The 27789-nt window shown below is 42.0% G+C and overlaps 1 protein-coding gene across 2 annotated transcripts in view; it reads right to left on the reverse strand.

Moving 5' to 3' along the window:
* Positions 1–7236, reverse strand: part of ccnh (cyclin H) — a 41062-nt gene extending 33826 nt beyond the window's left edge. Inside the window, exons 1-2 of one of the 2 annotated variants that reach the window (XM_067982808.1) lie at positions 7150–7236; positions 2459–2601 (exon numbers count right to left, since the gene is read on the reverse strand). In XM_067982808.1, the coding sequence (XP_067838909.1) occupies positions 2459–2575 (117 nt within the window). In that variant the 5' untranslated portion in view covers positions 2576–2601; positions 7150–7236. Of the gene's footprint in view, positions 1–2458; positions 2602–6297; positions 6442–7149 lie in introns of those variants that run through there. The other variant, XM_067982809.1, reaches the window with a different exon arrangement.
* Between the last annotated feature and the right edge of the window lie 20553 nt (positions 7237–27789).

The following is a 27789-nucleotide window of genomic DNA, read 5'->3' on the forward strand; positions in this document are numbered from 1 at the left end:
AAAGGCAAATCGTGTCTGACTAACTTGATTGAATTCTTTGATGAAATAATGAAGAGGGATGATAAAAGTAGTTTGGTGGACTTTCAAAAAGGCATTTGACAAAGTGCTACAAAGTAGACTTGTTACCAAAATTGAAGCCCATGGGATTAAAGGGGCAGTGGCAGCATGGATACGAAATTGACTGAGAGACAGAAAGCAGAGAGTAGTAGTGAACGGTTGTTTTTCGGACTGGAGGGAAGTATACAATGGTGTCCCCCAGGGGTTGGTATTTGATATATATTAATAACCTGGACTTGGGTATAGGGGGCATAATTTCAAAGTTTGCAGATGATACAAAGTTTGGAAATGTAGTAAACAGTGAGGCGGATAGTAGCAGACTTCAGGAGGATATAAACAGACTGGTGAAATGGGCAGACACATGGCAGATGAAATTTAATGCAGAGAAGTGTGAAGTGATGTATTTTGGAAGGAAGAATGACAAGAGGCAGTAAATGGTACAATTTTAAAGGGGGTACAGGTGCAGGAACAGAGAGATCTGGGGGTTCACATACACAAATCTTTGAAGGTGGCAGGACAAGTTGATAAAACTGTTAAAAAAACATACAGGATCCATGGCTTTATAAATAGAGGCAGAGTGTATAAAAGCAAGGGAGTTATGCTAAATCTTTATAAATCACTGGTTGGACCTCAGCTACAGTATTGTGTCCAATTCTAGGCACCACACTTTAGAAAGGACATCAAGAGGGTGTAGAGATTTACTAGAATGGTACACCAGGGATGAGAGGTTTCAGTTATCTGGAAAGATTAGAGAAGCTGGAATTGTTCTCCTCAGAGCAGAGAAGGTAATGGGGAGATTTAATGGAAGTGTTCAAAATTAAAAAGGGTTTTCATAGAATAGACAGGGAGAAACTGTTTCCACTGGCAGGAGTGTCAGTAACCAGAGGATACAAATATAAAATTGGCAAAAAAGCCAGGGTGGGGGGGAAGATGAGGAGACACTTTTTTTAAAAACTCAGCGAGTTGTTATGATCTGAAAGGGTGGTGGAAGCAGGTTCAATAGTAACTTTCAAAAGGGAATTGGATCTCTACTTAAAAGGAAAAAAGTGGAGTCGAGGTAAAAATCAGATCAGCCATGATCTCATTAAATGGCGGTGCAGGCTCGATGGGCCAAAAGGCCTACTCCTACTCCTATCTCTTATGGTCTTATGGTTATGGGGAAAGAGCAGGGAAGTGGGATAAATTGGTAGCTCTTTCAGAGTCGGCACAGGCACATGGGCCAAATAACAACCTAGGGTGCGTCCCATCTGGATCTGGTGACTTTTCCTACTTTGAGTACTGCCAACCTTTTAAATACCTCCTTTTTATTTATTTTTATCCTCTCCAATCTTGCTATTACCTCCTTCTTTACTGTTATATAGGCAGCATCCTCTTCTCTAGTGAAGAACAATGCGAAGTATTCACTTATTATCTCAGCCATACCCTCTGCCTCCACAAGATCTCCTTTTTGTGCCGAAATTGGCCCCACCCTTCCCTTGACTACCCTTTTACTATTTATATGTTTAGAAAAGACTTTTGAGTTCATTTTATGTTAGCCCCTAATCTATTCTCATAATCTCTCTTTGCCCTTCTTATTTCCTTCTTTAAGATTTCCTCTGTACTTTCTGTATTATGAACCTTACATTTGCCATAAGCCTCCTTTCTCTTTTATTTAAATCTCTATGTCTTTAGTCATCCAGGGAGTTCTAGCTTTGGATGCCCTTCCTTTACCCCTCGTGGAAATGTGTCTACTTTGTACCCGAACCATTGCCTCCTCGAAGGCCTCCCATTGTTCAATTAGTGTTTTGCCTGCCAATTTTTGATTCCAATCCACCTGGTAGCCCTCCTCCAGTTAAGTATTTTTACGTTGGATTGTTCCTCATCTTTTTTCATAACTATTCTAAACCCGATATTACGATCACTGTTTCCCAAATGCTCCCCCACTGAAACATGCTCCACCTGCCCCACTTCATTCCCCAGAACTAGATCCAGCACTGCTTCCTTCCTCATTGGGCTGGAAACACAATGATCAAGAGAGTTCATTTCAGGAATTGCCCTTTGCCCTTTATACTGTTACAATCCCAGTTGGGATAACTGAAGTCCCCCATTATCACTACTCTTATAGTTCTTGCATCTTTCCGTAATTTGCCTGCAAATTTGCTCCTCTATCTCCTTCCCACTATTTGGTGGCCTATAGTTTTTCAGCCAGTAGCGTAATAGCTCCTCCATTGTTCCTTAATTCTAACCAAATAGATTCTTTGATCCCTCAACTATATCATCTCTTTCCAGTCCCATAACAGTTTCTTTGGTCAATACTGCCACCCCGTCCTTTTTTTCCTTCCCTATCTTTCCTGAATACCTGAGAGTCTCAATTCTCCATTTTTATTATTTCTGAGAATACAAAACCAAAGTAATATTTTACCTTTCCACATGCCAGAACCTTAGACCGAAATTTCTGATTGGCTTCAGTTCTCAACTTTTCCAATTTTTCCTCGCTATGAAAAATCCAGCATTTCTTCTGTGTGCTGTTGTGAAACATCTTTGAACATCATTCAATATTCATTCCTGTTATTAAAAAAAAAAATCACAGAACAATGTTTTGGGTTGCTTAAAAGCTTAAAACATTTTCACACAGGGACAGCAAAGTGTAAAGCATATCATTTCCAATCCTGGAGGCAATTTGCTATGGTGAGAGTAGGAGACAAACCCCACTGGCATTTCCAACATCTAATTCAGCACTCAATGTGATACGCCTGCCACTACTTTCAAGGTTTACATTAAAAAAAACTTTTACATGTGTGTTATATTTCATGCAGCGCCATCACTTTACTTTGCATACTCTTTCACCACTATCTCTAGCATTAACCTTTATACAGCAATGCTTGATTTTCCATCTGACCATACAGTACTCTACTATACAATTACTGCACGCTACCACATAGTCAAAAAAACCTGTCATAACATCCCCAGGCATAACTCCAGAGCTCACTAACTTTGGGATTCTCATGGCATTTCACTAATGCAGAATACAAATGTACACTGCCACAAAACTGAATAAACATGGCATGGTCTTGCTTTGGTCATAAAATTGCCTCACTTATTTAGTCAAAAAAGATAAGTGAAAATTTACATTTTAAAATTTCTTTTACTTGATTGCCAAATCTATACTTTGATTTTTATGGCTGGAAAACATGTTTCATACAAACATGCAACCGTAATATTTTTAAATACAAACTCATGTTAAATAATGAATACAGTAGAGTGGTGGTTATGATACTAGACTAGCAACTCCGAAGTTGAGAGTTCAGATCCTACCATGGCAAGTTCTGAAACTGAACTCAATAAATCTAGTAATTTGTGGGCAGTAGCAGATAAAAATGACATGAAATTGTCATAAAAACTCAACTGGTTCACCAATGTTCTTCAGGGAAGGAAGCCTGCCACCCCAACCAAGTTTGGCCTACTTGTGACTTCAGTCTCAAACTATATGTTGACACTTAATGCCCTTGGAGCAACAAGGGGTGGACAATAAATGCTGCCTTGCCAGTACCACCATATCCCAAGAACAAATAAACATTTTTTAAAACTTCATGCATATAGGTAATAGATAAGTTAATAAAATCATGTTAAGAACGTAGGGAATTACAGAGGTAGAAAAGAATACATAGACCATCTGGACAGACCCAATCACCCACTCCAAAGTTCAATCCAATTCTCCCTTAAATTTTTTCATTCTACTTCCACTGCCTCCAATGTCTATACATTTCACGTATCCACCACCCTCTACATAAAGTAGTTAAATCTAAACAAACAGTCTCTTCTCAGCTTCAACCTGTATCCCCTGTGTCTAGAGTTTGTGGAAATCTCAAACACATTATTGGGGATTCAATTTATCTATTCCCCTCACTGTCTTGAATAGTATCTCCCAAGCTTTCTCTTCTCCAGAATAAACAACCCCAGGCTCGTCAACCTCTCCGAACAGATCAGATGCCAAACAAGACATCAGGTTTGCTGTCCTTTTCTGCATAGCTTCCAATGCCTGGCTGTGCTTGCTGCAGTAAGGTATCCAGAATTGTACACAGTACTCCAGGCATGCCTTATACAGATTCATCATGCCCTCAGATCTTTCTCCCATGTCCTGTAGCCTAAAGCCATTTATTTTATATTTTGGCTATATATTTCCTTTCCCTGGTCTCATTAGGTTTTATTTGTCCACATTTAATCCAATTCACCACTTATCAGGCCACGTTCCCAATCTATCCAGAGCCCTTTCTTTTTCTCTTCCCTTGTTTGAAACACTTCTTCCTCCCCTTCCTTCCTCCCCCCCCCCCATCCACACACAGAGTTTGCCATCTTATGTAAACTTAAGACAGTTTTAGTTCTGTTCTCAGCACCAAATCATTTATATATACATGGTAAACAGCAATAGCCCCACCACTGATCCCTGTGGCACCCCATTAGTGACCCCCCTTATCATGCGAACACATCTCCATTCACAGCCACCTTTACATACCCTGATTTAGTCAATTTTAAACCCAACCCAGAAGCTTGCCTCCTATTCTGTGACTTCTTGTGGCTAATCACTTGATGGCTCTATATTAAAAGCCTTGCTGAAATCTATTTACATCACAGCCACAGAGTTTCCACTGTCAACAAGGTCCACATTACTTCCAAGAAGTCCAGTAAATTTACATCCAGGGCAATGCTTATATTACTTAGCTTTTATATCATTCAAAGCCACACCTTTTCTTCCCAGATGAGAGGGCCTAACATGAACTTCAACTTGAGATCAGTAAGCCATACAATAAGTCCCAACTTTGATGGTGAACTCAATAGATAACTGAAAATCAATGAATCAATGAAAATCAGACTTGCTTTACTTCTTAGACAGGATAGGCATGGAATGTGCTGAATCTTAAGTTGTCTTAAAACAGTAAAAATTAAAAAGTGGGCTTCATTTACAGGAGCAATTGTTACATTTTGCAAATGGCCTTTTACAAAATGTGGCAGCCTCTCACCTCAGAGTCAGGTGGTCATGGGCTCAAGCCACCCTCTAGGCACTTGAGCATACAGGCCCTAATTTTAACTCTGGGCCAGTTACAGCAGGTGAGTAGCGATTGAGTTTGAAACTAACCCGCTATTCTAGAAATGAGGCCCGGGACTCTCAACCCTTATTTACATCCAACCGACCAACTTCCCACCTGTTCTTGGTAGGAAGTGGCAGAAAATTACACAGCTCAGAGGCTGCCCACTGAGACCAGGAAAGTGGTGGGGTTGGCTGCCGGGGCCATCCCATGGGAGTCTCACAATTGGGGAGAGAGCAAGTCCACAGCAGGGAAGACCTAAGCTTTGCTTGCTGTGCCAGGGGCAACAGTCCTGCTCCTCCTGGCCCCACAGGGAAAGTAAAACAAAAACCTTACTTTTATTTGACCTCTTCTGGCCCCAGTCTGTTTCCCCGCTGTCTTTAATGCACCTTCCTGCTTATGCCGCCAAGTCAAAATTGTTATAGGATCCCAATGACATCGTTTGGATCAGACATACTTATGTAAAAAAAGATTCCGCCAGCTTTGGGCAGGTGTCCTTGCCGCCTGCTCAGTTAAGCAGATTAAAACCAAGAAACCCCAGCTCCTGGCATCTCCAGGGCAGGTGAGTAACCTGAGCAAATTTAAATGCCCCCCTGCCCTGTTTCCACTAGTGGGTAGGATTAAAATCACCCCCATAATCTCAGCTATTTCAGTGCAGTACTGAGGCAGTGCTGCACAGTCAGAGGTGCAGTCTTGGGTGAGACAATCGGCCCCATCTGCCCTCTCTGGTGGACATAAAAGATCCAATGACAGTATTCAAAGTAGAGCAGGGTAATTCTTTCAGTGTATTGACTAACATTTGTCTCCCAACCAACATAACCAAAATGTATTTATTTGGTCTTTTATCACATTGGTGTGATAATCATCTGCCACATTTACCTAAATTACAACAGTAGCTGCACTTCTAAATATTTAATCGGCTGTAAAGTGCTCAAGACGTGAATGGTACTATATATTTTTTCCAGTCAGCTAGTACTGGTAATGGTTCTGTTGCTGCCATTTACAGCTACTCCTGATCAATCTTCTTGTTTCTTAACTTGTCCTATTACCACCTTCCTTGCCTTGCACCATCATCCCTTTTGTCATTTAATCACTCGTATCCTCCACCCTATCACAGACCTTCCCTTTTGTTCTTTCCTCTCCTCCCCCCCCCCCCTTTCCCTGGCTCTGTACTTACTCAAAAACGTTAACTTTTAACATCTTCCAGTTCTGACAAAAGATCTTCGACCTGAAAACGTTAACTCTGTTTCTTTCTCCACAGGTGCTGCCTGACTTGCTGAGCTTCTCCAGCATTTTCTGTTTGTATTTCAGATTTCCAGCATCTTGCTTTTGACTATATAAATGCAAGTTCTTTTTTTCTTCTTTAAAAAGTTTAAGTAGCAATTTAAAATTAGTATACAGAGTTTCCAGCTGGCCTACTTTCTAGCTCTAAAAAAAATGCACAAAAAAATTGTTGCAAAGTAATTTAAGTACGCGGAATGACCCAGCTGTTAGTCACAAATTATAAACAGTAGAAACAATGGGGAGCGCCAACCCTCTACATAGGGTCAGGGTCCGACAGGCAGTCATTCTGCAAGGCCAAAACCAAAGTGTGAGAATGACATGTCCGTCTTTTTCATCGGATCAATCAATAAAACCTAATTGTTTGAGCACAATGCAGGAACTCTTGCTTTCCAATGGTTTAATTTATTGGATGAGGTGAGGGAATATTAAACATAACAGCTAGAGGAGCTGGGGGGGGGGGGGGGGGACATTGGCAGAAGCACAAATAGTTTGAATCGGTCTGCAGACTACTGCTGTCAAAATCAGCGGCCGCCGGTGAGTGAGGTGAATCGGACCCGATAGCTGGAGTGGCTCATGAGCCTGTTTCGGTTATATACGGGGCGACTCTCTCTCACACACACACACACACACTTAAACCCAGGGGAGTGAGTGCCACTTGTCCGGTGTGTTACACACTCAGCCCACCCAAGTGTTCATTCCTAACACCCTTTCGGTCTCTAATTGGATTCCGGAGTTTCACACCCACCTGGCTCCGGCGATGTTTCCTGTTTCCGCCGGGATCCTTTTTAATTAAATCCACGTTGTTCGCGAACGAAACGCCTTCCAGTGACGTAATGCCGAGTGCTCATCCAATTGAAAAGCGCTTCGGCGGGTTTTTTTCTTTGCGGGGGTGAGGGGGAGGCGGAAATCTCGCGAGAGAACAGGCGTTATTGGGGCGGGGTCAGCTGACGTACAGTTAACGGTTCGGAATGTGAAGTGTTTTTAAAATTTTCGGTAAACGGACTGTATAAAGGTGATGATGTGGAGATGCCGGTGATGGACTGGGGTGGACAAATGTAAGGAATCCTACAACACCAGGTTATAGTCCAACTGTTTTATTTAAAAATCACAAGCTTTCGGAGGCTTTCCCCTTCGTCAGTGGGATCCCACACTCGCTCACCTGACGAAGGAGAAAGCTTCCGAAAGCTTGTGATTTTTAAATAAAACAGTTGGACTATAACCTGGTGTATGTAAGATTCCTTACATGTATAAAGGTGGGAATACTTCCTGATCAACGGAGACAAGCTCTTGAGGAGAATGGGAGCTGAACGTGAAGACAGAAATACAGTAATAGGATGCTGTAATTTGCTAGATTCTAGTATTATTATTTATATCAAAGGACAGGTGGGAGGTGGGCTTAAAAAGAGCAGAGAGAGCCAGAGGCGAGATGAGGAGTTTTGTTTTACTCAGTCAGTTGTAATGATCAAAGAGTGGTGGAAGCAGATTCAGTAGTAACTTTTGAAAGGGAATTGGATAAATATTTGAAGGGGAAATATGTGCAGGGATATGGGGCAAAGAGCAGAGAATGGGGACTAATTGGATAGCTCTTTCAAAAAGCCAGCACAGGCACGATGGGCAGAATGGCCTCTTTCTCCTTCTGTGCTGTATTATTCTATGATTCTACGACATGGTAAAGAGGGTGATGCTGATAAAAAGTACCCGAGGAAATCAGGGACATGTCTTATCAATGAATTCCTTTGAGATTAGTGTCCACAGTGCTTCCCTTTCCTCTCCTGCATCTCCTTAAAGGTTAGATTGCCTATCCTGTGAGTGTCAGATCTTTAGGTTATAGGGAGGAATTCAGTGATCTCACCTACTTGGGGTTTTGACCTCCTGGAGTGCTCACAAGTGCCCTTCGAAAGGCCATTGTAAATAGCGCCTATCGTTGATGGTGGTCTTCTGGGAGATGCGGAGGTAAATGCAATAATATAGAAATGGCTATACATTGCAAGGCTACAAATGAGAATTATTATTGTTATTTACATAGGAACAGGAGTAGGCCATTCAGCCTCTCAAGCCTGCTGCACCATTCAATTAGATCATGGCTGATCCGTATCTTAACTCTATCTTCCCGCCTTTGCTCCATATCCCTTGATACCCTTACCTAACAAAAATCTATCTAGCTCTGTCTTGAAAATTTCAATTAGCCCAACATCCATAGCCTTTTGAGGGAGAGAGTTCAAGATTTCCACTACCCTTTGTGTGAAAACATACTTCACGATTTCACTCCTAAATGGCCTAGCTCTAATTTTAAGATTGTGCCCCCATATTCTGGATTCCCCCACTAAAGGAAATAGTTTCTCTGTATCTACTGTATTGAATCCTTTTATCATTTTAAACCCCTAGATCACCCCTCAACCTTCTAAACTCAAGGGAATACAATCCAAGTTTATGCAACCTGTCCTCATAATTTAACCCTGGTGAATCTGCGTTAGACCCTCTCCATATCCTAGAATCATAGAAAATTTACGGCACAGAAGGAGGTCATTTGGCTCATCGTTTCCGCGCTGGCCAAAAATGAGTCACCCAGCCTAATCCCACTTTCCAGCACTTGGTCCGTAGCCTTGTAGGTCACGGCACTTCAGCTGCACATCCAGGTACTTTTCAAATGAGTTGAGAGTTTGTGCCTCTACCACCCTCTGGGTGAAAAAAAATTCCTCAGCTCCCCTCTAATCCTTCTACCACTTTAAATCTATGCCCCCTGCTTATTGACCTCACTGTTAAGGTTCTGTGTCCAGAACTGAATGCAATACCCCAGATGGGGTTTGACCAAGGCTTTATATAACTGAAGTATCGCTTCTTCAGTTTTGCACTCTAGCCCCCTTGAGATAAAGGCTAACATTCCATTAGCCTTTTTGATTACTTTTTGTACCTGTGCACTAGATTTAAGTGATTTGTGTACCTGGACACGAAAATCTCTTTGTTCCTCCACAGTTTCTAGTCTCTCGCCATTATGAAAATATTCCAATTTGGTTTTCTTGGATCTAAAGTGGATGACCTCACACTTTCCCACATTGAACTCCATCTGCCATAGTTTTTTCCACTCACTTAATCTGTCTATGTCCCTTTGTAAATTCCTGCTCCCATTTACACAACTTACTGTTCCTCCTAACTTAGTGTCAGCTGCAAACTTTGATATACAATTCTCTATTCTTTCATCCAAGTCATTGATATATACGGTGAAAAGCTGAGGCTCCAGTACAGATCCCTGGGGAACAATACTTGTCACATTCTGCCATTAGAAATAATGTAAATGGACATGAATTCAGGCATTACCAAATGTTCACAGTGTCACAATGTGTGACACAGGATGTGTGTGCAGTCAATAGAAATATAATATATAGATTAATGCTGTCAAGCGATTAAAAAGAATTAATCACAATTAATCTCATGATTAAAAATTTTAATCTCAATCTTATTTTTAATTGCATATTTAATGGATACAATTACTGCATCCATTTCAGGTTTGTTTTATTACTGATGCTATCATTATCATCCATAAAACAACTCAGGATAAAAACCCTGGTGGTTTTGTGTGTCATCAGCTCACTTGCTACAGCACAAACAAATCAGTTAACAAAAAATCCTTTTATATGTCAGGAATAAATGTATTACTGTAACATCAGCCAGTAAAGTAAAACAATTTTATAAGAAAATAAAAAAGATCATCACTTTACCTGTGTTGACTGTTGATGCTTTATCCTCTCCCATTCCCTCTATATTTAAATTTTAAATGGAATGTTCCTCTTTTCTAATATTGCTTTATTCTAACTTTTTCTCCCTCAATTTTTGAAAATAAATAGCTTCGCTTATCTTTACTCTTTGAATGCCCTGCCCCTACTGTCTATTTTGAAGTTGGGAGAGGAGCAATTTTTTTTTAACAAGAGTGTGTTGATTGGCTAAAAACCAGCTTCCTGTCTTTCAAAAGCCCAGATTCTGGAGATTGTCAACTTTGTATCATCCACATAACCAAGTCAATCTTTGACACTACAACACTTCTCCTCAACATATAGGGCTACTGCCATAGCGTATACTCATCAGCTGCTCCACAGTTTGATAGCGCCAGGATCAGTAAACTCATCTGTGCCACCTGAATGCTTAATGAAGTGAGCTCCCTGCTTCACCCTAAATAGAGCCCTCCATTGCTGGGTCCTTTTCCTCTCCGGTCCTGGAGGCGATATTTCTGACACTGATCCATTCTGCCACCTCAGCTCACTCACGCCTGGCAGCTTGCCTTGATGTCTTTCTGCCACCCAGGGGATAGAAGATGTCCCTCCTGCTGACCTCCTCCACCGATACCTGCAATGCAGTGTCAGAAAACAGGTGGCCCTTGCAGTTTCCTCTGTGCCTGCCATTGTCAACAATCCTCAGTTATAGTTGCTTGCAGCCAAAGTGCACCTACGCTTTAAGAGGTCAGGCTGCCTTTTAAATGTTGTAAGCAACGCATGATATTGATGCTTCCCCTTAGGCAAGCTGCCACCGAATAGCATCAGTAGCACTGGCAGCCAGCCTATTTTATTTTAATTAATCAGGGAGACCAATTTGGGGCCTTAGTTGCATCCATGTGATTGGGCATGCACTTCGAGTTTGGCACCCATTCTGTGCCCAAATCAATTTCTGACCCCTTGTTCTAGAAATAAGGAGACTCGTGACTCCAGCAGCAAGGTCTTAAGCCATTCATAAAGGATGGCTTCCCATGAAGCTGCAATTCAGCAAAGAGAAATAGAAGCTAGGAAATAGTAAGTTGGTGCATAAATAGGAATATTGAACTCTGGACCTGTACGACGGCACAGGTCCTAAATTATCTCTGACAGCCTTTGGAGATGAGGCTTAAACCCAGCTCCATCACTGAATTCACAGTAAATTAACCCAAAAGATCCTTCTTTCTGTTCCCCACTCAAAAGTCTGATAATAAGAAAGTGTTCCACAGTGTGGATGTCATAAGGCCTTCCTTGTGGATGTACAAACCACCTTACAGAATCTTCATCTGTTTATTTGCCTGAACTCTCTTGTATCTGATCAATGAGTTGTTTTCTGGGGAGTGTTGCCCTGTTATCAGCTGGTTAGGCATTATATTTTTAACAAAAATGAAATACTATTCCACCAGGGACTGTAGCCACTTCTTATGCTGCCCTATGCTACAGATGCTCAGAAGATTGCTGCAAAGCCGCTACTGGAGTAATCCACACATTTTCACTTAATCTTGATTTTGCTACCAAACAGGATATACAATTTGGTATGACTGTTCTCAGATCAGCCCTTGGTGCATCTTAAATGGGTTCTTGAGAAGCTACTGTGGTATAGATTACGCATAGTATATGGAGAAATATTCATGAAAAAAAGATAATAACCTTAGGTGTTAGAGTCCTCGTTCTTTTAACAAAGTTATATTTCACATATAATTCTGTCCTCCCTATTTTATAGTGGTGAATTTTAACTTTCTATTGGATAAGTAAGTTGGTTATGTATATTAGGTCAGATTGGCTGCTAACTTAATGTTGTGATTAATGGAAATAGCTAGTTTATGTAGGCAGAAGGCTGGAAATTATAGGCCAGTTAGCTTAACATCTGTGGTGGGTAAAATTTTGGAGTCTATTATTAAGGAGACAGTAACGGAACATTTAAATAAGCATAATTTAATAGGACAAAGTCAGCATGGCTTTATGAAGGGGAAGTCATGTCTGACAAATTTGCTTGAGTTCTTCGAGGATATAACGTATAGGGTGGATAAAGGGGAACCAGTGGACGTAGTGTATTTAGACTTCCAGAAGGCATTCGACAAGGTGCCACATAAAAGATTATTACTTAAGATAAAAAATCACGGGATTGGGGGTAATATTCTGGCATGGGTGGAGGATTGGTTATCGAACAGGAAGCAGAGAGTTGGGATAAATGGTTCATTTTCAGACTGGCAACCAGTAACCAGTGGTGTTCCACAGGGGTCGGTGCTGGGTCCCCAACTCTTTACAATCTATATTAACGATTTGGAGGAGGGGACCGAGTGCAACATATCAAAATTTGCAGATGATACAAAGATGGGAGGGAAAGTAGAGAGTGAGGAGGACATAAAAAACCTGCAAGGGGATATAGACAGGCTGGGTGAGTGGGCGGAGATTTGGCAGATGCAATATAATATTGGAAAATGTGAGGTTATGCACTTTGGCAGGAAAAATCAGAGAGCAAGTTATTTTCTTAATGGCGAGAGACTGGAAAGTACTGCAGTACAAAGGGATCTGGGGGTCCTAGTGCAAGAAAATCAAAAAGTTGATATGCAGGTGCAGCAGGTGATCAAGAAAGCCAACGGAATGTTGGCTTTTATTGCTAGGGGGATAGAATATAAAAACAAGGAGGTATTGCTGCAGTTATATAAGGTATTGGTGAGACCGCACCTGGAATACTGCATACAGTTTTGGTCTCCATACTTAAGAAAAGACATACTTGCTCTCGAGGCAGTACAAAGAAGGTTCACTCGGTTAATCCCGGGGATGAGGGGGCGGACATATGAGGAGAGGTTGAGTAGATTGGGACTCTACTCATTGGAGTTCAGAAGAATGAGAGGCGATCTTATTGAAACATATAAGATTGTGAAGGGTCTTGATCGGGTGGATGCAGTAAGGATGTTCCCAAAGATGGGTGAAACTAGAACTAGGGGGCATAATCTTAGAATAAGGGGCTGCTCTTTCAAAACTGAGATGAGGAGAAACTTCTTCACTCAGAGGGTGGTAGGTCTGTGGAATTTGCTGCCCCAGGAAGCTGTGGAAGCTACATCATTAGATAAATTTAAAACAGAAATAGACAGTTTCCTAGAAGTAAAGGGAATTAGGGGTTATGGGGAGCGGGCAGGAAATTGGACATGAAGCTGAGTTCGGATCGGTCAATGCCCTGTGGGTGGCGGAGAGGGCCCAGGGGCTATGTGGCCGGGTCCTGCTCCGACTTCTTGTGTTCTTTAGATTTGTGGTTGGGATCAGATCAGCCATGATCTTATTGAATGGCGGAGCAGGCTCGAGGGGCCGATTGGCCTACTCCTGCTCCAATTTCTTATGTTCTTATGTTCTTATGTTCTTAAAATTTGAAAAGTCCCTTTATTTGATTTCTATTTCATTTTTATACTTGCTCCACTTTAACAACCTCCTTCAAATTTCTGGCTGGGGAGGGCACAGCAACAGCCAATTGGGACAGGAAGACTGGAATGTTGGACATGACCTGGCTCTGCTAGGTCTCCTGCCCTTTTTTTTGTAAGATGCCACATGTTGTGGGAAGTGGGAGTGGGTGCGAGATGTGTCTGCCCTCCCCGTGCAGATATCATCGGAAAAGTTGGAATGGTGGATAATGTCATCAACCAGAAATCCTGCTAGTTCTGACACCATTACCCCGAGTGTTAAACACACCATAAGGCATACTAGTGCACCAGGAAGGAAGTGGAGTTTACAGCTGCTTCAAATGCCAGTTTCCCAACAATCAACTTTGAGTTGAATTTTCTTTTAACCTTTCTTGCCATCTTTAGCTGGAATGGCTGGTCCCCTGAACATTGCAGCAAAGTACCACTCTGAAATTCTCGCCCCCTGCATTAGTGGATGCCCCTGTAGCTCTACAAGTGGCATAGACACCTACCCCCCAACCATGTTGAGATGACCCTGACCCTAGGATTTAGGGTCAAGGATCGCAAAGAAGATCTCAATGATTTTTGCTGTTGACTTATTGCTTGAAGTAGATCAGAATTCTGTTTATCTGTGCAGTGTTTTTGCATTGTCCGTTCTCTGATAATCAAGGATGTTAATTAGGCTAGTGTATGTACTTGCAAATTTTGCCAGTTCTTTACAGTCAAACTCTTCCCTTGTAGAAAGGAAGCAAAAGCACTACAACCAATTCAGTACATCTTCGAGGCATCTACAGACAAGCAGAAGTTAGAGCGCACTTGTGCAATCTTAGGATGCTACGGGAAGTCATTTGTAGTTTTCTATTTAACAATTTTATATCCATATCCCCTTTTTTTGTTAAGCAATGAGGCTTTCATTTTATGTGGTTTACCAGAAAGGATCATCAGATGATATGTGTCCATAGAGAACTCCCCAGGCAATGTTTTACGCTGGGAATTTCCTCAGGGCATCTCCTGAACCGCCACCATAACATGCATAAACGGGGTTTCCGCCAAACTTCTGCCAAAGTTATGGCGGTGGAGCAGAAGAAACCCTGAGGAAATTCCTGGGAATTTGATGTTCTGATGTAGATTGTCTTAAAAATAAAGACGAAACAGATTTCTTGTACTATAAATAGTGATTTCAAAGATACTTAGAGAAGGCATTTATGTATTCATTAAAACATTTAAAAGAAAATCTTTTGGGGAGCATAGTAAATGAAGCATTTTCACATTTCCCAATCTCCAAATAAACAGAAAATTGGAAAAGCATCTCTTAAACTGGGGCTTGTTGTAAAATATGTGTACACTTTGTGAAGCATACAGAAAATGGAACTGGCATCATGCACAGTAACATTTTACTAGTGCCAATTCAGTTTGTTTGTTTGGAATACAGATGGGTAGGTAGAATTCCAGACAAATAGATAAAAGAATCAAATAGACAGGTAGCAAGAGAGAGACTCTAGCAATAAGACCGTTGTCAAAGATTTCTGACAGAATGTATGTATCATACGCAGGGAGTTGATATAGTTACAAAGACAGCTACCAACATGCTGGGAAAGATAAACAAAATCTTGTTAGAGACTCCCTAATCAGGTTTGTCTTATTTACTCAAGTTTCCTTGAAGTCAAAACATGTTCTATTACATTCCTAAATTGTGTCTATGCCATACACATCCAACTAACATCAAAAGCTAGTGTTCTGCAGGATTTGAATTTTTGTCATCCTTTGACAACAGAACTAGCTAGTAGGCACTATGAACGCACTTATTTATCAGGCTCTGTTGTAGAATAGGGCAATTAGCAGTTGTCCTGCAATATTCGGTTTGAACAGAATATTCTGTCTATTTAAAATACCCTGCATAAATTATATCTGAGGGAAAACAAATATTGAGATAATTATTTAATATTGAGTATACTTATTTTTTGAAAATAAATGCTTCTTTTTAAAACCCATACAAAGTCATCATATGAATCTGGTCAAAGGCTTGATGATTTAGTAAGAAATACATAGGATAATGTCTGCTAATTATAGTATTCATCTCTTATTTAGGTCTTGCATCACTAAGAAGACATAACGTTTGTGGCATATTATAATTACACTTTTCAGATACAAGGAAAGTATTACATTATTTTGACATGGTGGTTACATCTTAATCTCACTGATCATACACTGTTTCTCTCCAAACATAGTGTAGTTTCTTTGTCTACAGTTTATGGATAGGTCTGCAACAATTTTTAAAAGTCTATTCAATTTATAAAAACTTCACAAAATGTTCTTTTTGCTGTTATCAATGTTATTTTATTTCAGTTAGTACTTACTGTGTTTTAATATCAACCTGCCAAGCCTACCTTGGTCAGTTCATCCATAGGCATTGTAAGGAGATGGCCTCGAGCAGTGAGATGTATAGAGCAACACAGGAGCAATCAAGTGACAGTAATGTCACTAGCAGTCCTGGACCATTACACGGCTGCCAATGGTACATCAGCAAGCAATGCACAGGGCAAGATGCAGGCCTTCTGAATCATAGGTTGTTCACCATTTGGCTCAGGAATCACACACCACTGCTACTCCCTCAGCTAGGTGAGCACTTAGGAATAATGGGAAAGCAATATCCAGAACGACATGAATCACAAGGGATAAATGTTCCCACAAAAACACTGAAGACTTGCACGACATGGGCTCATTCACTAAATAACATTATGTCACTTTTAATATACATTGTAGGGTGTCACTCTTATTTTGCAAAAATGGCAGTGATTTTTCCAACAGTAACACAAACTGAACCTAACATTTTTTAGCCAAAAATAAGCAAGAAAAACTAGTAATTCCCTAGTCATAAATATCTCCGATGAAAGTTATACTGGGCAATTTCAGGGCTCACTAGAAGCATTGGAGAATGAGACTGTCCTGTCTTTCATATTGTTAATTCTCAATTAAATTCACATTGAGGCATGTGTTTGTGGCAGTATTGTCCAGCATGTTGTTACAATTCTGTGCACCATGACTGGGCATAATGTAAGTTTCCCATGCCCCATTGGTTCAACCATCTGCAGGTTTGTTTTAGCAACCTAAGTGTTTACTCAATGATCGTCCTGGTTTGTCCACTGCAATTTGTTATGTAAGTAGTATGTTGTCCTTTCCTCAAACACCTCCTACTTTATTTAATAATTGGAATTGGCTGCTGCATCATAAAGTGGGAATAAAATTTATCATTTTTTTCCTTTCTTTGTAGACTAAGTCATAGAATCATATACATTTTAGCACAGAGGAGGCCATTGTACCAGTGTTAATTATAGTGCTAGCTCCACTTTAGAACTGTTTTATTCTAATCCCATTTCCCTGCTCTTTTCCCATACCCTTTCATATTTTCCTCTTCAAGTGTTTATCTAATTACCTCTTAAATGTTGTGATCCCTTAGCATTGATAGCCACTTGTGGTAACGCATTCCATATTCACATGAAAAGATTCCTTCTAATGTTCCCTTTATTATTTTAGTACTATCCTAAACTTATAGCCTCTTGTTAACCAATTCACCAACCAGTGCAAATAATATTTCACTACTTCCCTTCTCCAACTTTTTCAAAATGTTGAATATTTCAAGAAGTTTGATTAAATAGTCGAGCATGAAATTTGATTAAATTAGTCAAGCATTTGTTGTCACAAGTTTCAGATTTTGTGCTGTATATTCTCTCAAATACAACATCAACAACAACTTGCATTTATATAGTGCCTTTAATGTAGTAAAACGTCCCAAGGCTTTTCACAGGAGCAATTATCAAACAAAATTTGACACCAAGCCACATAAGGAAATATTAGGACAGGTGACCAAAAGCTTGGTCAAAGAGGTAGATTTTAAGGAGCGTCTTAAGGGAGGAGAGAGAGGTAGAGAGGCGGAGAGGTTTAGGGAGTGAATTCCAGAGCTTAGGGCCTAGGCAGCTGAAGGAACGGACACCAATGGTGGAGCGATTAAAATCGGGGATGCGCAAGAGGCCATCCTCTATTGATACATCATTGATACTTTAGGCAAAAAAAAAACATTTTCAAGCTAGCTAATCCCAAACTATTTTGGTTACAAGCAGCACAGGTTCACTTCCCCACTTTGGTACCTGTCAGAGAGAGAGAGACTAAGAGACTAAGAGAATCCTCTGACCCCCTCACCTTTGTGTGTGTTTGGGTTTGGTCTACTGGGTTGTCAATCACAGTTGCCACTCTAATATAAATGCCTCTTCTTTGATGTGGGAGCCCAAGGGTCCTGAATGTGTGTTTAGGTTAAGCCCCATGTTGGGTGCATCCTTGTCAAAGATCCAGCTTACAAATGATTGACACATGAGGCTTTTCCCAATGCCTCATAGCTATAGAGCCACGCACGTATAAATTGTTTTATAGCAGGCATGTCTCTCTTTTGATAGCAACACTTCAAATTACAGAGGGACATCACCCCAGTATAATGTCTGCCTGTTAATTTTAAATCAAAATGCTTCATTTAATATAAGAAATATTATAAATTAACAGAATTCTGCTCAGGCAATATCAGGAAAATCCCAAAATGTTACGCCTGCCCATTACAAATCCACGTTACCTTTCTAAGTGTTCACTAATACTAGCAGTTTTCTTGCTACAAACATGAAATTGTGATGTTGTTATTGTTTTTGTATCTTCACACTCTTCTGTTGTTCAAGAGTATGAAGTAGTGGAAGGATTTGCAGGCTGGTTAACAGTCTGACAGTAATCCAGAATCACTTGTCATTCTCCAATCACCCACTTCGATGTATCACTGTACACTTGAAGATAGGGGTTTGAAGATCCATGGTCCTTCCAGTGCAATCCTGCTGTAGGTCCAGTGCGAGTACAGCAGAGGGGCTGGGACGCAGATGCGCTGGGTCTTGGCCTTCCCCACAGGTTCTGTGGGGCCTTGTTTGAGGTGGAACCCCTGCCAACTGCAACAAGGTCACAAGTGTCAGTGGGGGCCAGTGGAGGGGACTCCCAGGCCAGGTGTTTACTCATCCCTAGCCTGGTGGAGCAGCAGTAGCTGATACACCCAGTGAAAGATAGTGTACTGGCTGTTGCTGGGGCAAAAGAGGAGCCAGGATGATTTTTTAACCCCCTATAAAGGTAGCCAATGATACCAATTGCAGGGTGTTTTGGGGGGAGGGTGCACCAATCCCCACAGTGGGCAGCCTCCGCAGGAATTACCAGGCTCCCCAGTCAGGCAGATATCTATAACAATATTGAACCGAAGTGACTTCTCCCTGACCCCACATCCTCTGCTTTCCCCTGGTCCAGAACTTTCCCAAAGTCTTAGCATGTGATAATGGCCAGATTATGAGGGTTAAATTGGATAACCCCCAAAAGCTGGGGCGGGGGTCACGGAGCGCAATTAACCCGCACCCGGTCGTTGAGTTGCAAGCAGCACGTAACATTTGTACTGCCTAGTGATTTACCTGATATCTGCACGCAGCCAGGCCTAGCTGCACTGTAGAGTGGCTCCAGCCGGGGGAGGCTCCGATATCGTAAGTGTGGCTAGCACCACTTAAAGGCAGCCTGCACCTCTTAAAGGCAGCCTGCACCTCTTATTTGCAAATTATAAGATATGGATTCGCACAGAGCCTGGACAGAGATCAGACATCACTCACGTAAAACTCAGATGCAGGTCCTGTCCCAGTTATGTTAAAACATTGAATAAAGGTTGCACACTACTAAATCCCACATCCTCCAATCTGCACGCCAGACCTCACTAATCTACCGATTTGAGTTTGTACCAGGCTTGCAGCAGAGAGTGGACCAAGGTTCTCTGCTGATGCTCGAGAGGCCTTGGTGTATCCTATATCCGCCGGGGTGCAAGAGGCAGTGGCAGGCATTAGGGGATGAAATCAATGCCAGGTGCATAGCACCACAAACGTGGATGCAGTACAGGAAGAAGCTCAATGCTTTGACACGTGTGGTCAAGGTGAGTGAGGTCAACTGCCAAGTGGTGTCTCCTACCAACTGCACCACTAGCCGCATCCACTGCTCCACACACCACACCCCCCCATTACCCACCTATCAACAAACTCTTTCAATCAGTACTCACCTCTTCCAATCAGGTGCTTCCTCTCACCCTCACACATTACCACTATTGCAAGCCGCAAACCCACAACTCACAGGTTACACATACTGGCAGCTATTCAACCATGACAGGCACATCACACAAACATCTCACCGACACACGTCCTGCTTTCTTGCAGGAGAAGGTGGCACATAACAGGAGGCAGCAAGAGGCAGTGGCTCCATGGAACATGAACCTGCTGTCCTCTCTCAGGATGACAGCATTCCTGTCCCACCCCTGCCAATTTGCTGGTTACCTTGCTGTTGCCTGTCAACTAGCATTCCACTCGCTCTAGAGTATCGAAACTTTATTATAGGAAGATAGGAAAAGGAGTAGGCCATTTAACCCCTTGAGCCTGTTCCACCATTCATTGAGATCATGGCTGATCTGTGACCTAACTCCATATACCCGCCTTAGCCCCATATCCCTTAATACCTTTGGTTAACAAAAATCTATCATTCTCAGAGTTAAAATTAAAAATTGAGCTAGCATCAAATGCCATTTGCAGAAGAGAGTTCCAAACTTCTACCACCTTTTGCGTGTGGAAGCGTTTCCTAACTTCACTCCTGAAAGTCTTGGCTCTAATTTTTGGCCTATGTCCCCTACTCCTAGTATTCAAGTATAGGAAACCTCCAAAAACAGTTACAAATGCATCAGCAGCCAGAAGCAATAATCCAGCAACTAACCTGTAAATCCTGCATGATCCCGTTAAATAGTGCTGGTGGGGGGTTCTCCACGCTGCTTATTACCTGTTCAGCTGTGCGAGGTTAAGGCAGTGCGTTGGCTGGAACGTTGAGTTCCAAAATCGCATCTGTCCCTTTAAATCAGCATTACTCACTGATCTACCACACATTCTCCCGACTTTACATGCTGCTGGCGTTCGTTACCTGCACATGCGCAAATGCCTTTACCAAGATGGCATCCGGCGCATGTCATGCTAGTGTGCGTACGCATTCCGGACACCATTTTGGGTCCTTAGGAGGCCATATAGCGCCTACAAAATGCGCTACACGGCCCAATTTATAGCCCTATTTGCTTTAGTGATGTTGATTGAGGAACTTAAACCTACAACCTTCTGACCCAGAGGCGAGAGTACTACCACCAAGCCAAGACTGACACCTTAACCTAGAACTTAGCTTCTGAAACTCTCTCTGCAAACCATCCTTCCTACGCTTTCCTATATTATTGGTTCCTACCTCTAACATTAATTCTGTCTACTTTCTCTCCTTTTCACACATCTTCTGTTCTGTAATTTTCGTTACCCTGGCACCTAAGAGGCAAGACACCATTCAGGTCTTCCGACATAGCTGCAAAACTTTTTTTATTCCTTCTCGGGATGTGGGTGTCATTGGTAAGGTTGATATTTATTGGCCATCCCTAGTTGCCCTGAGAAGGTGGTGGTGGGCCTTTTTTTAAAAATTCTTTGTAATGGTCTTGATATAACTGAGTGACTTGCTAGACCACTTCAGAGGGCAGTTAAGAGTCAACCACATTGATATGGGACTGGAGTCACATACTGGCCAGACCGATAAGGATGGCAGGTTTCCTTCCTTAAAAAGCATTAATGAATCAATTGGATTTTTACGACAACTCAACAGCTTCATAGTCACTTTTACTGATACTAACTTTTTATTTCCAGAATTTGTCAAATTCTCAAACTGTCATGGTGGGATTTGAACTCACAGGGGTAGATTTTAACTCCCAAGAATGGGTGGGTTGGGGGCGGGTGGGGAGTGAAAATACTCCATTTTCAGAGCGGGACCGCATCCCGACTCTAACATGCCTGCTTCTGGGATTAACCCAGGCAGGTTTGTCTGCGTGTGGACAGCAGACACCAGGAAGTCCCACCCCCACTTAAAGCTGGTGGGCTGATACTTAAAAAGGCAATGTACCTCACTGAGATACTTCAGGTACTTAATATTTTGTGTATTGGAATAACAAAACAAATTTTACTTTATCTGTTCGGGTTTCCCATTGTTTCCGATTCACGTCAGGTGAAAGCAGGTGGGAAGGGCCGGATCCATGAGGTGAGTGTCTTTATTGCACTGCTTGGGGGCCTGGAGGAGCAGCAGTGCTTCATCCAGGCCCAACAATCTCACCTGGCCAACAGGACCCCCGCGATTGGCCGACCCCCCCCCCACCGATGATGCTCCCCCCGATGGTGGATCCCCCCCACTAACATGGTGGACCCCCGTCATGTTCAAACAAGCCTGATACGTTCACTGATGCTTGTTAAAGTCTTAAAGTGCGTGTTTTTTTTTACTCTTCACCCGACCTCCAGCGACCTCCGATCTTCTCAGCCCCCCAATTTCCTCCTCAGCCCCCCAGTCTTCTTCTCAGCCCCCTGATGTTCTCAGCCCCCCAATTTCTTCCCCAGCTGCCTCTGATCTTCTCTCCGGCCCCCCCCACGATCTTCTCCCCGGCTCCCCCACCCCGATCTTCTCCCCAGCCTATGATCCCTCCCTCCTTCCCTCCCTCTGATCCCCAGCTGCGACTTGCTGCAGCAAGCCTTCCTGCCCGCCAGCCAGCCAGCCTGTCAATCAGGCTGGCTGCTGGGCGTGAAACTTGGAAGTGCAATTAATGGGCCTCATTAAGGTTGCGATTGCATCTACTTATCTTATCTTTCGGGTTTCACACCTGGAAAGCATCCACCCCCCCCGCCCCCGCTGCCTACCGGGCTGGAAATTAAAATTTACCCCACAGTCTCTGGATCATTAGTCCAAGGCTCTGGATTACTCGTGCAGTAACGTAACCACCATGTTACCATACCGCTGCTAAAATGATCTATCTCACTAATTATAGAACCCTCTACAACTACCACACTCCTGGTTCTTAAAGCTAATGCCTATCTTTTCTTCATGAATATCCTTTATTCCACGATGCTGTGGTTCTGCTTTTGATTACCTTCCCATGTGTCTCTATCCTTGTTGATAACTGTATAATATTTTAAAATACATCTTTTTTGCTTTTACTCATCACTGTTTTCATAGCATATTTCACAGAGCAGAAAAAGCAGAACCAAGTTAGAAGTCAAGGTCATGTAGATATACATTAATAATAAGTAAACTAGAAAGGGACAACTGAACCTAACCCATCTAGACTGCAGAACCTTCCTATTCTTTAAGTTTCTATCCCCTCTTGTTATCCAACCTTTCACTCTCTTTTTGTCTCTCCAACCCATATACACCCTTTCTCCTTCACACACACAGATGAGAAGCAGTAGAAAAGACCATTATAAGATTACAAATATTCATTAGTTTTTGTCGCAGCACTTTATCTTTTCCAGAATAAAACCCTACTTAGTAGAGATGTGAAAGACTGTCAAATAATCCAAAGGAGTTGCTGGTGATATTTTGAAATGATAGGGACTCAACAGTAGTGGAAAACCCTATTTGTATGGACTCATGCTTTTAATTTTTTTCAATTTTCCAATGAAGGTGAAAGTTATGCTTTTTTAAATATGTTACAGCATCATGAACTTACACATTGTTTTTAGATTCCCTCATGGAAGTGGGAATAATGTGATAGACATGCTGATTTATTATTCATGTCACTTATTCATTCAAACATTCAAATATTAATCACAGTATACAATCGTAACATTAAAAAAAATTGACCACAGTGTTGCACACAATAGCATATTATTTATTTACTCACCTGTCTTGAGCCACTGAATTAAATTATATCACAATAGAAAAAAAGAATTGTCTATGAGGACATTTTCCATCTTTCTTTAACTGGAAGAATATGTACAAAGGTATAAATATTCTGAAGAAGTCCTTGCAACTTGTCATAATGATTGAGGCCTTTTAACACATCTAATTCTGAATCAATATTACAGTTTATCCATGCATGATTAAAATATGGATTTGTACATCTGATTCTTCTCTATAATGAACACACTTTTGTTTATATTTTTTCTATAGCTGAGCACACATTTTTAAACATGCATTTTGTAATGACTTATACATGTGAATTTAAGCTGCCAATTGACAGTATTACAGTTACAAATTGTTCAACTGAAACCTCCAATTTCTTTTGTTGTTAGATAAATTTTGTGCTCTATAATATGTCTATTATTCCTACAGGTTAACTATCGCTGTATATGATTATATACAATTGCTTGAGTCATTTATGCTTAATTTGACTCTGACAATGTCTATAGATCTTCATTTAGGTTTTTCTTACCTTAAATCTTTTTTTGACAGTTTGTTGCAGCAAATCCAAAAGTTTTCTCAAGAGAATCAATTACAGCAGTTTTAAAAATTTGTATCTTATGTATATATGGTTTCCCCAGATATAAGTTGTTATGTCATCCAAATAGCAGGTAGAGGGCTCACTAGAGCTAATTTCTGGACACTATGTTCATGATAATTTTTTTTAATTATGGAGGGTAGTCAAAGTGAATCTGTTGCAAGTTGCCAAAGGAATTCAAGGATAGTTTATTGAAGTGGAAGGAATTTTTATCTAAATAAATCCACAGATACAAAGTATAGCATTAACAAAGGAAGCATTAAATAAAGCTTTTTTAACATGCTGTGCATTGAATATTTGAGAGGTAAAATCTGGGAGAATTGTCTCTGCTAGTTAAAGTGATACACGCTGTTGCCATGGATATGTTTTCCCTATTGGTTGTGAGATTGGCAGAGTTGTACGTTGGTGCCCAGAACTCTACTCAGCTATTTCTACAAGAAAATAGAGTTCAATTTACCCCTTTGTTTTTCACAAGCTATTTTAAAAATGGCCTAATTTAGCACTTAAATAAAGATTCTATTCATTTTTTTCCTGCTTGAAAATGAAGAAATATTTTAGTGATTAACAACAAATAATGAAAAGATAGAATTATTGAGCTATATATAAATAGTATGCATACAGTATATTCATTTGTTAGATTACAACTGTACCTCTGTAACAAGACCTCTAATTCCAAAAGCTATGTACCATAATAAAGATGAAGCCAACCTGTACCACTGTAATAGTATTTGTAATGTACTAAAATCCAGGATTGTGTTGCAGTGTATTTTTCTACTTACATACTCCATTACAGAGTGATTCCCAAATGTTGAATTCCTAATCTCAGCTGTTCGTTAAGCGAGGTAGCAAGCTTAGACAAGGTACTTCATCACAGAGAGAGAGGGAAGATATTAAAGGGAAATCGATCTGGGTTGCTGTTGTTCTCAGTTAAAGAAAGAATGAAATAACTGGCATTTATATAGTGCCTCGGGACATCCCAAAGCACTTATACAGCCAATAAAATACCGTTTGAAATGTAGTCACTGTTGTAATATAGCAAATGCAGCAGCTAATTTACATACAACAAGGTCCCGCAAATAGCAATGAAATAAATGACCAGACCATATGTTTTTCTAGATGATGGTTGAGACATAAATGTTGGCAAAGGCATCAGGAGGATTCCTCTGCTCTTCTTTGAGTAGTGCTATGGGATCTTTTACAGCCACCTGAGAGGGCAGACAGGGCCTTGGTTTAACATTTCATCTGAAAGGTGGCACCTCTGACAGTGTAGCACTCCCTCAATACTGCACTAAACTGAACTGCTAGCCTAGATGATATGCTCAAGTCGCTGGAGTGGGGCTTGAAGCCATAACCTTCTGACTCAGAGGCAAGCATGCTACCATTGAGCCAGGACTGACAGCTTAGAGAGTAGCTTTCAGATAGGCCTGGGACCAGTTTGCCAGGTTTGCCTTTTGGCTCAAAATAACAGCGATATGTAAAGGGAGGGGGGAAAGGAAGAGGAAAGAAGACTTAAAGAAATTAACTGCTAAGAAAATTGTGTTATCTGGAGTTCCTTTCTGATGGTCGATTGCCTATAATAAGGGTCAGCAATTTCAGCACTGAGCAGAGGCAACATCCTTAGCTGATGGGATGTACTGTGCACACATCACAATGATATTTCTGATATCATGATATCTCTGATATAACTGTAAGTTAATAGAGTGGAAACCTTTCTTGGTATGGTAGACATGTCAGGCTAGAAATTGGGCTGTGTAGCGCCCGTTGCTCAGATGCTATGCGGCCTCCCGAAGTTCCAAAGTGGCACCCGGAATGCGCGCGCACACTTCTAGCATTATGCGCGCTGGATGCCATCTTGGTACGGTTTTGTGCACGTGCAGATAATGAACGCCGGCATCATGTAAAGTATGGAGATTATGCGTTAGATCAGCATGTAATGCTGATTTAAAGTGATAGACACCATTTTGGCACTTAATGTGCCACTCAACATATTGTCTTAACCACGAACACTTGAACATGTCTTAGAGTGCCTGGAGGACCCCCCCACCAGTGCTATTTAAAGGGATCATGCAGGTGTTGCAGGTTAGTTGCTGGATTATTGCTTCTGGCTGCCGGTAGAATAGGATGTGTTGTTGAAGCTTCCTATGCTTATAGAGAGTTGATATAGTATATTTGAGAGTGGCTTGGCAGGTACTGCTTTAAGGTTGCTGTAATTTACAACAATGTTTGAACAAGATTCCTGGCAACCATGGGTGGTCTGCCAGGGCTCCCGCTGGGCATGGAACCCAACTGGGAGCATGCAGAGAGGCCACGCAGAGCAGGTCAAGCTGCGAGAAGAGGGAGGAGGAAAAGGAGGAGGCACAGGTCACTAAACAGGAGACCATATCCCATGAGGGCCTTCAGGAAACACCATTCTTACATCCAGATGAGCGAGGATCAATGCATCCGATGGCTGAGGCTCACCAAAGAGGTCGTGACGGAGATCTGTCACCTGCTACAGCCCCAACTACAGCCTCAGAGCAGGGCAAGGACAGCATTGCCTGTGGCTGTGAAGGTAACCGTGGCGCTGAACTTCTATGGCTCTGGATCCTTTCAGGCCTTTGCTGACGAGCTGTACAACATCTCACAGTGTGCAGTGCACTGCTGCATAAGGGAGGTCTCGGAGGCACTATACGAGATGTGCAACAGATTCATCACATTCCCTCTTATAGAGAGAAGCAGAATGAGCAAGCATGACGGTTTGCTCACATTGCAGGCTTCCCCATGGTGTAGGGTGCCATTGACTCCACGCATATTGCCATGCGTGCTCCACATGTCAACTTGGCCATTTTCATGAACCAAAAGGGGTTTCACTCCCTGAATGTACAGCTGGTGTGGGACCACACAATGCGCATCATGCAGGTCAATGCCCGCTACCCTGGGAGCAGTCATAACGCCTTCACTATGCGGCAGTCCAACGTGCCAGCTATCTTTGAGCCAGCTCGACAAGTGAAAGACTGGCTACTGCGTGACATGGGCTATCACTTCATGAGATGGCTCATGAGTCCAGTCAGGAACGCACGCACATGTGCAGAGTGGACCTAGAACGAGAGCCATGCTGCCACATTTAACGTCATTGAACACACCATAGGCGTCCCAAAACAAAACTTCAGCTGCCTGGACCATTCTTCTGGAGCCCTGCAGTACTCAGCTGAGCAGGTGTCAAGATTCATCGTGGAATGCTGCATGCTGCACAATCTCGCCATTATGAGGGAACAGCCCTTGCCACCGATTATCCTGAGCCAGAGAAAGAGGAGGAAGAGGAGGAAGAGGCTGAGGAGGAGGAGACAGAGGGGGAAGTGAAGGAAGACATAAGGGGTAACAGGGAACACTGGCCCTGTCTGCCAGGGCTCTGCATGCTCACCTGATCCGTGAACGATATCAATAACGTGAATGACATCTCCCAAGTCACCAACAGTCCTACACTCCCCACCCATCCTCTCCCACATGACCATCAAATCGCCCTCCATATGATTACACATTGCTTCCCCCTCAGCTCATCGCACAAATAAAAACCACCACCAAATGCAAATTCAAATTCAAATTTATAAATTAACAGATGAAATGATGCAAACAAAATGAGACTATTCATCCTTGTACATTCCCTTAGTGCCTGTTGTTCGTGTGCCTTTACCTATCCAAGTGCTCATAGGAGGTGCATCCCAGTGGCTGGAGCATGGGTGGTGTAAAGCTGCTGACCTTCAATGGAGGAGCGTGCAGATGGCCGTGGAGAATGACCTTGAGCAACTCTGGGCCCGGCTTCAGACTGTACCATCTCGGCTTGGGCTGCAGCAGTCTGGTCTGGCTGGCTGACAGGCAACAGCAAAACACTG

Source organism: Heptranchias perlo, chromosome 4 (assembly GCF_035084215.1).
Source record: "Heptranchias perlo isolate sHepPer1 chromosome 4, sHepPer1.hap1, whole genome shotgun sequence".
Lineage (NCBI taxonomy): Eukaryota > Metazoa > Chordata > Chondrichthyes > Hexanchiformes > Hexanchidae > Heptranchias > Heptranchias perlo.